Source organism: Harpia harpyja, chromosome 10 (assembly GCF_026419915.1).
Source record: "Harpia harpyja isolate bHarHar1 chromosome 10, bHarHar1 primary haplotype, whole genome shotgun sequence".
NCBI classification, from domain to species: Eukaryota; Metazoa; Chordata; class Aves; order Accipitriformes; family Accipitridae; genus Harpia; species Harpia harpyja.
The window spans coordinates 28,960,905-28,973,265 of NC_068949.1; the positions used below are offsets into that span (position 1 = coordinate 28,960,905).

At 43.1% G+C, this 12,361-nt stretch overlaps 1 protein-coding gene across 2 annotated transcripts; it reads right to left on the minus strand.

Annotated features, from left to right (window-relative positions):
- Positions 1-48: 48 nt before the first annotated feature.
- Positions 49-10,652, minus strand: CCNJ (cyclin J). Of its 2 annotated transcripts, XM_052798735.1 has the most exons (6): positions 10,496-10,652; positions 10,055-10,149; positions 7,888-8,098; positions 5,181-5,480; positions 4,930-5,089; positions 49-3,215 (listed from the first exon to the last, which is right to left on the minus strand). In XM_052798735.1, exons 2-6 carry the CDS (start codon positions 10,121-10,123, stop codon positions 2,804-2,806), a joined length of 1,152 nt encoding a protein of 383 aa, XP_052654695.1. In that variant the 5' UTR covers positions 10,124-10,149; positions 10,496-10,652; the 3' UTR covers positions 49-2,803. The 2 variants fall into 2 exon arrangements, with proteins under 2 accessions (XP_052654695.1, XP_052654696.1); XM_052798736.1 differs by lacking the exon at positions 10,496-10,652 and having other exon boundaries at positions 10,055-10,475.
- Between the last annotated feature and the right edge of the window lie 1,709 nt (positions 10,653-12,361).

Genomic DNA, 12,361 nt, shown 5'->3' on the forward strand with positions numbered 1-12,361 from the left:
TTTACATATTTAACCCCCCCCCCCAGAAGCATAATACACACTGGAGCCTTCTTACTCAAAACTAGTTTTATTTTTAAAAATAAGTTGAATGCATAGCACTCACAAAGATTCCATTGGTTTGGACATTTTACATTTAGGAGCACCATTCTCATTTATGCCATAAAAAACACGTTTTGGTTCTAATAGTAAGAACAGTGTATTTTTAATGTACACTGGTAAAGCCCTTTTAAATAATATATTGAAACTGTTCAGTGTACATTTTCTCTGTAGTCATTATGCAGCTGTAGTGTCAGAAAAAACTCAGACTAAGTAATAAATTAAAAACAAACAGCACGTAGTGGATGTTTTTACAGTTGACCTAATGTCTTAAAATTGTGAAATAAAAAATACCCTATTAAATGTAAATTTGCAGTATTAACTAACTGAATAAGCCCCCCGCCCATTATAATTCCAGTGTTAAGTATTAGTTAAATTTTAATATATCAAATGCCTATGGGATAAATTTACTAATACCCCAAAAAAGAAGAGCCTATACTGCTGTGTCACAAATAAAGATGACAAGTTAGCTGATTTAAAGATTTTACAGAAAAAAATGCTACAGGCATCTGCTGTTATTTCAAGTCATGGTCTATTACAAGACTGTACATTCATAGCATCAGAGGTAGTTAGAGCACTGAGGACTTGGATATAGCATTGCAACAAAATGAAACCAGCAGAAAGAAGTCCACTTCCCTCTTAAATGAGTAACAATGCTGAATAAAAAGCATGGCATCTTATGAGGTGGAAAGTCTCTACTTAACACTGCTCTCAGACATGGGGAAAAATTCATTAAGAGATAAAGAGAGGAGAGGAAAAAAACCCAAAACCAAACCAACTTGCATTTAAGAGTTGACCACACTATGCCTGATTCTCTAGCATAAAGCAGAGAGGGTCATCTCTTTCATTCATCCTCCAACCCCTCTTGACTTGCACATGTATGCTACAAAAGCCCACAAAAAAACCTGGGATTTATGAAAAAAAACCAAACCAAAACAAGAGAAACAGGATTTCTTCTCCTCAACAATAAATAGGTTTTTGTAGCATGTTATCATTCAGCCCCCAAAAGAATGAACACAGCTGTCCTCCTTTCATTCTGAATATTATGGTAAGGTCCCCTCTCCTATGATAAAGTCTTCACCTTAATATTGATACTGTATCTTAATTGCCCCTGCTTTCAAAACAGTCTCTGTAAGATTCACAATACTTCAGTGTCATTAGATGGTATACAATTTTAAGTGCTGCCACTAAGACAGGAGAAGAAGGTGGCAAAAGAACAAATAAACAAAAAAAGCCTTAAGCTCACATACTATAAGATATTTTAAAGTAGTAAGAATCCTGTCATCCATACCTCTTCCTCCCATATTCTACCACAGGAGAAAGTCTCAGGTATCTTGTATTTAAAAAAAAAAAAAAAAAAAATTCCTCCATTAATATCTCTACCACCATTTTCATCCAAGAGTTGGATGAGTGAAGCTTTCTACCCTCAGATTATCCACTCCACAGGAGATAGTGTAATTCCATAAAGTTACGTAATTAGCACCTTAATTGTGATAAAGCAGTTCACTCTGCAATATATTTTTGATCCACCCATTTAGAAGAGTAAATCTCTGCATTTTCTTCTGGAATACCCAAACAGTAGAAGAAAAAGTTGCCCCACTATTACCTGAGAATTTCCCTCCACTATAAGCCTGACAGAACTGGATTTCTATAAGCATTTAACTGTACTTTTTGTATGAGTGATACTGTCAGTACAATTGGAGGATGCTTTCTGTTGGTTAATACATGTGTGTTTGTGCGTGTACACAGAGGAATCGCAGCCACTGTAGTAGTTCTGGTACAGTACAAGTTCTGAAAGCTGAAACTTTCTCTTTTCTTCAATTACTGCATACCACAGTGCTGGGCAGTAGTTCACATCTACATTCTGTGAACACCAACATATCCCTTTGGTACTCTGCATATAGATGCCCTGAAGAAAAGCCACTCCACTTGCTATAGTCTCTTCCTTCTCTACCTTCCTCCCTCAAGTTATACCCAATTAAGTGTACAAACCAGCAGCACAGAGTAATGAGTAGAAATTTCCCTGAGTTAGTATGAAAGAGTTACTTTAAACATAAAAAGGATAGGGAGGAGAAAAGAAGTAAAAACATAGTGTCTATCCTGTGAGGTACGAAACATAAAAACTAGCCAAAATACCAGTTAACTCAAATGCCTTAGCCTAAAGCAAATATCCAACACAAGTGCTGAAAAAGGAGCAAGAGTATGGAGTTAGCCAGATGAGATTTGTTTCTTCCTGTGGTCCCCATGTATCTGGAGAAGTCTGGCATTCAATGGATTCTTAAGTTTCAGTAAATTTAAAATAAGTGTTAATACTGTATGGTGGTATGACATAAATGTCTTCAAAATAATACTGCATATCTCCTTCATTAAAAGGTAAATCTGTAGTTAGTCCACAGCTATTTTTCTTTCGACTAGTATTTCAAAGATGTGCGTTAGAAGCACAAAGTATTCTGAGTACCAGATTAACAACCTATTACCCCCAGGTATACACGTTCTTTTTAAAGGGTGTTCTGTGTGCTTATTTTTTGCAGTCTGTATTTGAGCTACGGTACTGGTTGCCAATCCAGTTGCTTTTTTCTGGAAAGACACTTCCTTTATTCAATTTGTTGCCCTCAAACTTATTTGAGGTTTAACAAAAAAACAAAACAAATCCCCTCAACACAACTTCCCACCCCAAACAAACAAGCACAAAACCATTCTGTACTTATCACCTCTCAAAGCAGGGAGTAATACAGGAATATCGTCCATTCACTTGGTAACTCCGGTTGTAGGAGACACTTACACATGGCTTCACTTCTAGCGGAACAGCTAGTGACATTGCAGCACCAGTCTGTACATGGCCTCGAGCCTGAACGCTAGACTGTAAGGCAGCAGGGCAAGTCTGAGGTGGGTAAGATGCTGTATGATTAGATGATAATATCTGTTGACAGTTTTGCTGCTGTGATGTCTGATGGTGATACTGTAATGAAGATTGATGGGCTTGGAGATACTGTGGTATGTGCTGTTGAGCATTAACCTGCTGGGGAGTTGGAGCTGGGGTCTGAAATACAGTATGTTGGGCAGACTGAGTATGTTGTCCTTTTTGCTTGTTTGCTTCCTTCACATCATTATCATGCGCACTAAAAACAAATTGAGAAGATAGAATACATGAAAATAGATGTTGAAATAATTTAAACTCTTTTGGGTTAACTTTTAAGAGCACTCTAAAAAATGGTGCAATTATCTGAAAGCTTCCAAAGCTTTTAAAAAAAAAAAAAAAAAAGAGAGAGAGAAAGTTTTAGCCTACCTTTTAAAATCATCTAAGGTTTTAAAATTTGTTTCTTTAGGATACAGTTTCTTTTCAACATTTCACTTCATTGCATAGCAATACAAAATGCTGATAAAAGCCAAGTACAATACAAATAATACAGCAGTATCTAAAATTACCAGTGCAATAAAGTCTGCTAGTATACTGCAATAAAGTGCCAGATTACCAGGAACTGAAATTTAAACTTACTTGCTGCTGCTACCTCATTTAAATTGGGTAACAGAGTATAGGGTTTTTAAAGACATGATATCAGAGGGTTTTTAAAGATCTACATTACAGTACTTGAAGATCATATGTATATTGATATTGGATCCTGTTCTGGGGAGTGGAAATGCATTTTTTTTTTTCTTCATCTCACCTTTTTTCTATGCCACCCACTACTTAAATTAGACAGTTTAGCTCACCTGAATTCCCTTTGATTTACACCTGTCTGAAATGTATTTAGACATACTCTTTTTCTTGCTCGTATGCTGAGGTTAAGCAGGTGCCACCTACACACTTCAGTCAGGGCTAAAAATCATCCAAGTTTTTTGGTACTGCCTATACAGGGCAGATCTCTTTAAGACAGTTGGGGTTCAAGCCCTCACCAGTTTTTCTTCAAAGATTGCTAACTTTTTATGGTGCACTGCAAAGATGACTGAAAGGCTTCGTGTCATGTGTCCTGCCCCCACCAGTTTTCCAAAGCAATAGTGAAAACACTTTTGCAACAGCACTTGCATGCTTTAGATACTATTCCTTTCATTACACACATTAGTGAAGCCAAGAGAGGCCATCAGGGGTAATAATGTCACACTTAGAAGGAAGATGTAATTCTTCCAGATACAGCTGTTCCCGTGCTTCTGCACAGCACAACTGCGGTTAGATCTGGGCAAGAGCAAACTTCTGTAGGAGGAAAGCAGTTATGGTGGGCATAGGTTTTGATCTTAAGGTTCAGAATAAAAGAACTGCTTGTGTAACATCCCTTCCCAGTAGAGGTTCACATGACATTCCTTGGCATTTTTATCTCGTGTCAGCTGTATCTCTCCACTGTAGTGCAAAAATGGATACAGCAAAAATAGATACAACCTCCTGGTCATTTCCTTCCCCCCAAAGGTGGCCACTCAAACAGTCTGCATGTTTGATCCATAATCGGTCTGGAGCATCCCTTGAACTTCCAAGGCATACAGTCTTCAGAGTTAAGTAGGAGCTCCTATGCCTTCGATACTCTTCACTATCTGTTGCTCTCTGACTACAGAGATTGGGAATAAGCTATTTAACAGATTCTCAAAGCATGCCAGAAGATGTTCAGTGGAAACGCAAGGCTGAGGTTTGTTTGTTGAAGGAACAGGAAAGAGGTTACCTCTGATAAGGCTTTCTTTTTTTGGAATGAACAAAACAGTTACTACCTAACATTACCTAATACCTAGGTATTTTTAGAATAGAAAAATGGAAATGCGAAAAGAAATTTACTTTCACTGCTAACAGCAATTAAGCATACCAACAGATGCAGAAATGGGCTTTAAAAAAAGCTGCTGCTGCTAACTTACATTAGTAGTCGCTCAATACATGGTGCTAGGAAATCCCAGGAGTATGCAGTAAGATGATGCAGTCGGGTAGGCCATGTTGGTGAGAGACGCAAGATAATCCTTGAAGAAGCTACACATGCAGTAGCAACTAAAGAAGGGGCATAATTTAAAAATGCATGATCTAGAAAGAAGAAATAAGAAAAAGATTCATTTAAGTTGGACATTGTCTGTCAAGACAACAAAGGACTCATTACCTGAAATATGTAACTCACCTTGCAGTGATACTTCCAGAAAGTAATCAGCATATTTTGCCATATATAACTTAGTCTTCTCTAAGCAAACCATTGGCCAGCCGTCATGAAGATCAGTCTCATGGACAGCAATAGAAAGATAATAGTCGATGAAATGAGCAGCAGTTGGGAGGCACAGATTCCACTGAAATGTTTCTAGCAACAACAACTCCATATGAAGCAAATTCTGTTTTGTTAGTACCAAATTCATGTTAGTCATACAACCCAAGCTGTTCAACTGTTCAAGTTTGGGAACACTGTCTTCCTTTTCTTCAAATTTACCTTCAGGTGAACAGAAAGAGGAGGGAAAAAAAGGTTCAGCACGAGTGAACTATAAAACAGATAGTATCTAATGTCTGTGTTGGCCATATTTCAATTCTACTATGTCAAACAAGCTTGAGACTTTCCTGCAGATGCAAAGCTCAAATGGAAGATATCATCAGAGACAAAAAGGGGTATGTACTATAAAGGGCTAAATTTCAGCAGATAATGTCAAACTCTGTGTAGGATATTGTACAGTGCCATGTTTCCTTTTGGTTTTCCTGCCCCGGCACAGAGAAGCTGGTTACCAAGAGCAGAAGCTGTATTAGGACATCACTGGCCCTGTATATGCAAGTTTTTGTCACCAGATTATTGTATAATGTGTCCCCATCATCATTGAAATACCACTGTGATGTGACTTGGCATACACAATACCACGGCATTTGGCTTTATCACCCTCTTGCCCCCATACACCCTTTTTGTTTCTAAAACTCTGTAGACTATAGCTAGAGCTCTAGCCAACATGGCTGCTTTTAATGCCTGTTATGGTAGGTACGGTTTTAGATTTGATAGCTGGTAAGCTCCTCCAGCAGTTCAAACAAGTGGATTTCAGCATTGTGCATCTGAAAACCCACACTGCCATATATACTGCTTCAACTTTTAACACTGCTAGTAGCTTCAGCTTTCCTTGGACTTTAACTTGTCAGGCCTGTATGTTTTTAGCCTGAAGAAAAATTATGTATGTAGAAAACCCATTATTAAGAGAAACAAGTGTCACATTTCCATACAGTTTGCCATATGGTTGTGCTATTTCAATTTCATTGCAAATTCTTTCCACCTTACACTCTCTATTCAGTGCTACACAATATGTTGTAAATGCACACTTTTAGAGAGTTTTGCAGTACTGAACATTTGCTTTTTTTCAACAGTGGAGGTACTCATGCAGGACTTAATCCAATACCAGTCCCAGTCTGTTAGTTTTTGTTTCCCATACCCTAGTCATTACAGAAATAAAAGCTTCAGCTGTCACATAATTTCTCTTATTACTTCTATAACCTTATCAGATATATCACAGTGTGACTTGTTCAACTTATTGCACCACTGATTAAACTGCTTGTTTAAGCCACACAGGGCAAAAGTTTAAAATAGCATTTTGGTTTGTGCTTTCTGAACCAATTCATACACTGCTTCTCACAAGAGCAAGTACACCAGGCTTTTGGAGCTCTACTTGCAGCTTGTCATGAAAGATGGCAGAGGTGATTTAAAAAAAAAAAAAAAAAAAAAAAAAATTATAATTCTCTTCAGAACATGAATTTAATTTGAAAATCTGGCATTAGTTCAAAGCCAATCCATTTTCCTAAATGGATTACACTGGTTTCTAAGGCAAGGTTTTCATACTCAGCACCTCATCCTTTGCCAAGAGAAAATTGCTGGCTGGTGGCATCCAGTCAAAATTTACCCCCAGAAGAATCTGAAATAACCCTTTTCTTGTTTAACTGTTCTGCTGAATAGCTGTATTGGTGGAGACGGGATTCAATGAAAGGAAGCAGTATACCAAAAATAGCCAAAACCTCAGCGCTCTGGTTTTCTTGAGAAGAGGGCCTAGAGCTACAATGCAATATACCTTATCTGAGAAAATGAAAATAGATTCAGAGAAACAGATCAGCAGAAACTGACCTGTTTCTCTAAATCTGTTGGTTTAAGAACAACTGCCAGCAGGTATCCCAGCAAACTACATCCATATTTCTTTGGGGACATCTAAAAGGGGTCCACAAATATCGAAAGATGGATACACGCCACAAGAATCTAGCCAAGGTCAACATAAGCAGCACTGTTCATAATGAGCATTTGTAATTACTTCTGTCTTCAGACTACTGTGCCTTCACCGATGTGTTTTACCAGTATTACATTTCGTATGTGACGATACAGGATTTATGTTAGCCTCAGTTTGCTTAAAGTACATTGCAATTTATGAAATCTGAAGTATTCCAGAACTGCACAGCACCATCAGCAGGGTGCAGTGCAGTCTACATATGGTTTATTTAATTTCTTCCTTTATCACAGGTATGCAAATTTCTCATTTCCAGCACTGGATGTACCTATTTTGAGATGTCCTCAGAAAGACAGTCTTTCTATTCCTACAATACAGCTCTGAAAGTTCACTTTAGAATAATTTGTTTCCCAGCATAAATATTAGTTTTTAATTGCAGTTTGTTTTTTCTCCCCTCAGTTTCATCAGGTGCCAACAGAAGTCAAAACAAGAGCCTAAAGAAAGGCTCTACCAACTGGGCCAAACTGATACACACTAATCTGCCTGTCTTTTACAACCTCTTTGTTTCCCCTATCTGCTATATCCCATCAAGACACGCCTTGTATTTGGCAGTAGAACCTATATTGCTCTAGTTAAAGTTTGGTGCTACATACTTACTTGCTAAAAGTAAACAGGAAAGAGCAACCACATGCAGCTGCTGTATAGATATGTCATAACGATCCATAAAGAGGTCCAACAGATACACAGCTAGATGTCGTGCAGCAGGACAGAGTCTGAACCGATTGCTCACAATGGCAATCAGATCTGCAAAGTATCTTCTCAGATGTAACTGGGGAGATTGGCCTTTGTAGGAGGGCAGCTTCAGCTCCTAGATGGACAGCAGCATGTAATTTTATTAAAACCATCATTTAGTTTGAATTGCTATCAGATTAATATAGCTGATACTCTCCGATTTATCTTGGAATTTTCGAAGGATTTCTCCCCTCTTCCTTCTGTTCCCATCATTTCAGCATCCCTTTTCACTGAACAAAATCTATTTGTTGTATTACAGAAAAACTAAGAAATAATTTGGTTCTGCACAACATTAGTATAATAATTTAAAATTTAACATCTTTCAATTGGGCAGTCGGCTAGAGTGACTTTAGCTAGCTTTTACCATTTCTGTTGTATTACCTCTACTGCAAAGTCTGTACCTCCCAGCAGGGAAACAGCAAGAGTGTGTGAGTACTCCTCAGCTGCTTCAATGCAAAGTCCAATAGCTTAACTCAACCCCCTCCTGCTACAGCTCAATCTGAGCAATCAGACTTTGTACTGAAGTGTTTGCATGTTCCAATGGTGTCAGATCTCCGGCAGGTGCCTTCAGAAGGGCGCTAACAGCTAGCTGAAGGTAGCAACCTTAGGAACGGGAATGGGGTGTGCATTGTGTCAACATTTGCTGCATGCATATGTTTAAACCCTGCCTTAATCTGATCTGATTGATGTTGCACTGACACTCATTACAGTGTGCTCTCAGGCATTTAGTTACACATACATAAACCTCATTCGGTCTCAAGTTTTTTGGGGGGGGGGGCGGACCCCACAAAACAAAAGCCCTACCAACACCACAGATGAGAAAAATCTGTGGCATGATCTGTTTTGAATACAAAATTTGGACTGGTAGAAAGAACGTTCCCCAGGCTCCTGCCTAGTAGCTAGTACCTCCTTTCGTACACAGCAGAACAGCAGTGCTGTCTTCTGTTATCATGAATAAATTTATGAGTTAGATTGTGCAGCCTCTTACTGTGTGTAAGTAGGATTTTGCATACAACTAAATTTCCAGAGGGACAGTATGATAACATCAAGTTGGAATGGAGTTACCCAAAATTTTCAAAGTTTTAAGGTCAATTGAAAGTTCTGAAACATGCTATTGAAGTGGAAAAAAAAATGCAAACAAACCAACAACCCCCCCCCCCCAACCCATACCTCCTAAGCTTTAGAATTCATCTTTCACAACACTAACTTAGTATTAGTAATGGTAACTTTGGTAGTAAATAAATTATCCTCTCCTTCTCTTGTGTTCCCCCCTGCCCGTGCCAAAAAAAAAAAGTTACTTTAGCGATCACACCTTCAAGAAAGGTAATCCACTCATCAAGTACTATCAGGCAGCAAAAGTACATCTTTAGTAGGTTCAGTCACTGTAAACTGATGTATTCCGATTACTTTATTATGAAAGTGGCCCGAAAGAGCAACTTTGAGTTAGTCAAAGCAACTTCAAAGCAGCATTGCCTAGACGCTCTACTATTCTTACTGCACCTAGCGTTTGGTTGGGTGGTTTGGGGGCTGGTTTTCTTTGCAACAACAGCATCGCAATGCTTTCTGCAGAGTTTAAACCTGGACCCGCTTACACACGCACACACACAGAGAAGAACCAAGCGCACCGTGACACCTTTGCCTTTTTAAAGCGCGGAGAGAGAGCAGTCTGCTCAGTCAGACAAACTGTCAAGACCGAGGACAAGCAGCCCGAGCAGTGACTGAGGGGAAGACACCCAGCTTTCCGACGTTTAGAAAACCGCACTCCACCAACACCCCGGCGGGCCGAGCCCGCCCAGCGGCAGCCGCCTCACAGGCGCTTTCCAGCCCGCTTGAAGCCGCCGCGCCGGCTCCCCCTCCGGAGGGCCGGCTCCGGCTGCTGGAGCTCTCACAAAGGCGCCGGGGCCGCCAGCCCTCCGCTCCCCCCCGCGGCGCGGGGCCGGCAGCGGCCTCCCCACCCCCTCCTCCCTCCCTCATCCCCCCGGGGGTCCCCGCCGCCCCCCGCAGACCGACCGCCGCCGCCGCGCCGGGCTACCTTGTAGCGAAGCGCTTGGTGGATGTCGGCAGCCAGCTGTCCTGTCCACCACTGCGCCTCCAGCTCCATCGGCGGGGCGGCGCGGCAGCCGGGGCCTGGGCAGAGGGGAGGAAGCGGCGCTGGCTGAGCACAGGCGAGGCGGGGCGGGACGGGACGGGACGGGACGGGCAGCGCCACCCTCGCCCCTTCCCCGCTCGCCCCCGGTTAAACGCGATCAGCTGCCGCCCGCGCTGCGGGCCCCCCCCGGCCCCCCGGCCCAGCTGGCCGCCATGCGGGGCCACAACTGAGGCTCGTTAAGCCGCCCCCTCCCGCCGCGGGGGACAGCCGGGCGAGCGGGGCGCGGAGGAGCCGGCGGCCGCGGCCCCGGGGGGAGGGCGATCGCGCCCCGACGAAGGCCGGCAGCGCTTCCCCCCCCCCGCCCCCGCCGAAGCCGCCACTCACCCTAAGCAGCGGCACGGCTGGCGGCCGCGGCGGGGCCTGGCCCGGGGCACCTGAGCGCGGCGCGGCGTCCCGAGGGCTCCCCCGCCATCACGCGGCGCCGCCCGCCTCGCCCATTGTTAAAGAGCCGAGCGGGCCGGCGTGTGTACAAAGCCAGGCAGCGCCCGCACGCGGCCGCCCGCCCGCCAATCGCCGGCCACCTTACAGCGCGGCCTGCCCGCCGGGCGCCAATCAGGGCGCGGCGCTCACGGGGCACGCCGCTGAGCCCCGCGCTCCGCGGCCACGCGCGGGAAGGCTTTGGGCCCGCGGAGCTGCCGTAGCCGCCCCGATAAAGGCCCGGGGCGGAGGAGGGGGCGGGGCGCCGCGCGGCGGGAGGGGGCGGCGGTGGCCGGCGCCGCGCGCGGAGGTGCCGCTGGAAGCGGGGCCCCGGCCTCGGCCTTTCGCGGGGACCCCGGGCATGGTGTAACCCTTACTGGGGGCTGTGGGGGCCTTGGGGCCTTCCCGCCGGGTGTCTCGGGAGAGCCGGGTTAGCGGGGCTGTCCCGTCCCCGGCCAGGGCATGGTGGCGCTTAGCCCCCTGAGCATCTGATTGCAGCTTTTTCCTTTCTTCCCCCCCCCCGGCTCTTTCCCTTTTTGGCTCAGCCGTGAGGTTTTTAACAGGTGGAGTGGTTGTGTCGGGAGCTGTGTCATTTGGCTCTCTTCCACTTCAGACACGTTTTCCCTTTGGCTCTGAAGGACATACACCTTTTGGGCTGCAAAAGCTACGAGGCTCAAGTATTTGGTTTGTTTTGTGGGTGAGCTCTTGTTCACTGCTAGTTAAATTCCAGGGAGAAGGTTTGTAATAGCATGCATCCTCCTTTCAAATAGCCTGTGCCGTTCACCTGAGTGCAGGGGCCTCTGCATCCCGTCAGAGGATTACTAAAAGGAGCTCCCACTTGTGCTTCTTGTTTAGCAGTAGGTGCTGTGCACCTGTTTTGTATTCAGAAGGCCTTTTTCTAGATGCTTTTCCACTTGTTGGTAATACCCTGCTACAGAGATCTTACGAAATAATACTTGGTGCTTTATAGTGGTTTACATCTTCGAATCCCCAAACAACTAACTAATGAGAATGTAAAACCTAGTACAACAAGCAATGCAAAGCGATGAAGAAGACATGCTTTGGATGCAATTTATGTCGAGGGAGTATATTTAATTTTTCATTCCTACCCATGCTCAGACATGATTTTTTTTTTTTAATTAAAATGGAAACCAGCTTCTTGACATAACCAGTTTAATGACTCTGTAGCCATGGCTGTAAAAGCCTATTCCTCTAAACATGCATGTCTAACTGTAATGTGTAGTCCTATGGACTGCAGTGGTCTGTTTCATCTGAGGAGGTGTGCTCATAGGTGGAAGCCCTTGTTTTTGAGGACACGTTTCTTGGGCAGATCTCATTTATGACAGATTGCTTTATGTAATGCTACGTAGTTTTCTGAAGAAAAAAACAACTGGAAAAATGTCAGTATTTTTTGTGCACACATACGTAATTGAGAAAATACTTTATTTAGATTGAGATCTAGGGTCTATTGACAAAGCAGTGTTTTGCTGTTCTGATGACAGCCTTTTGTCTCATTTCTATACATTGTTTTATAGGCAAGTGCATGCTCAAGCTAATTTTGATATTTGGAGATACACTGTTTTAAAATTATTTATTCTTGAAGAAAGGTAATACCAAATTTTATATTTCAAGGGTAAGATAAATCTCAAAAGCAGATACCCAATAGAGACATTGTAATTCACAACACCTTTATGGCCTTCAGAAATGTGTTGCCTGCTTGAAGGGGAGAAAGCTAATAAACACCAACATGCTAAAAACCTGTTACAATGGGCC

Excerpts from the sequence above, each read along its gene's own strand:
- CCNJ (XM_052798735.1), bottom strand. The coding sequence starts at position 10,123 with ATGGAGCTGGAGGCGCAGTGGTGGACAGGACAGCTGGCTGCCGACATC. Across the intron at positions 5,481-7,887 it reads TTCCTGTTTACTTTTAGCAA|GTAAATTTGAAGAAAAGGAA; the intron begins GTAAGTATGTAG and ends GTTCACCTGAAG. Across the intron at positions 3,216-4,929 it reads TGTATTGAGCGACTACTAAT|TGCGCATGATAATGATGTGA; the intron begins GTAAGTTAGCAG and ends ATTTGTTTTTAG.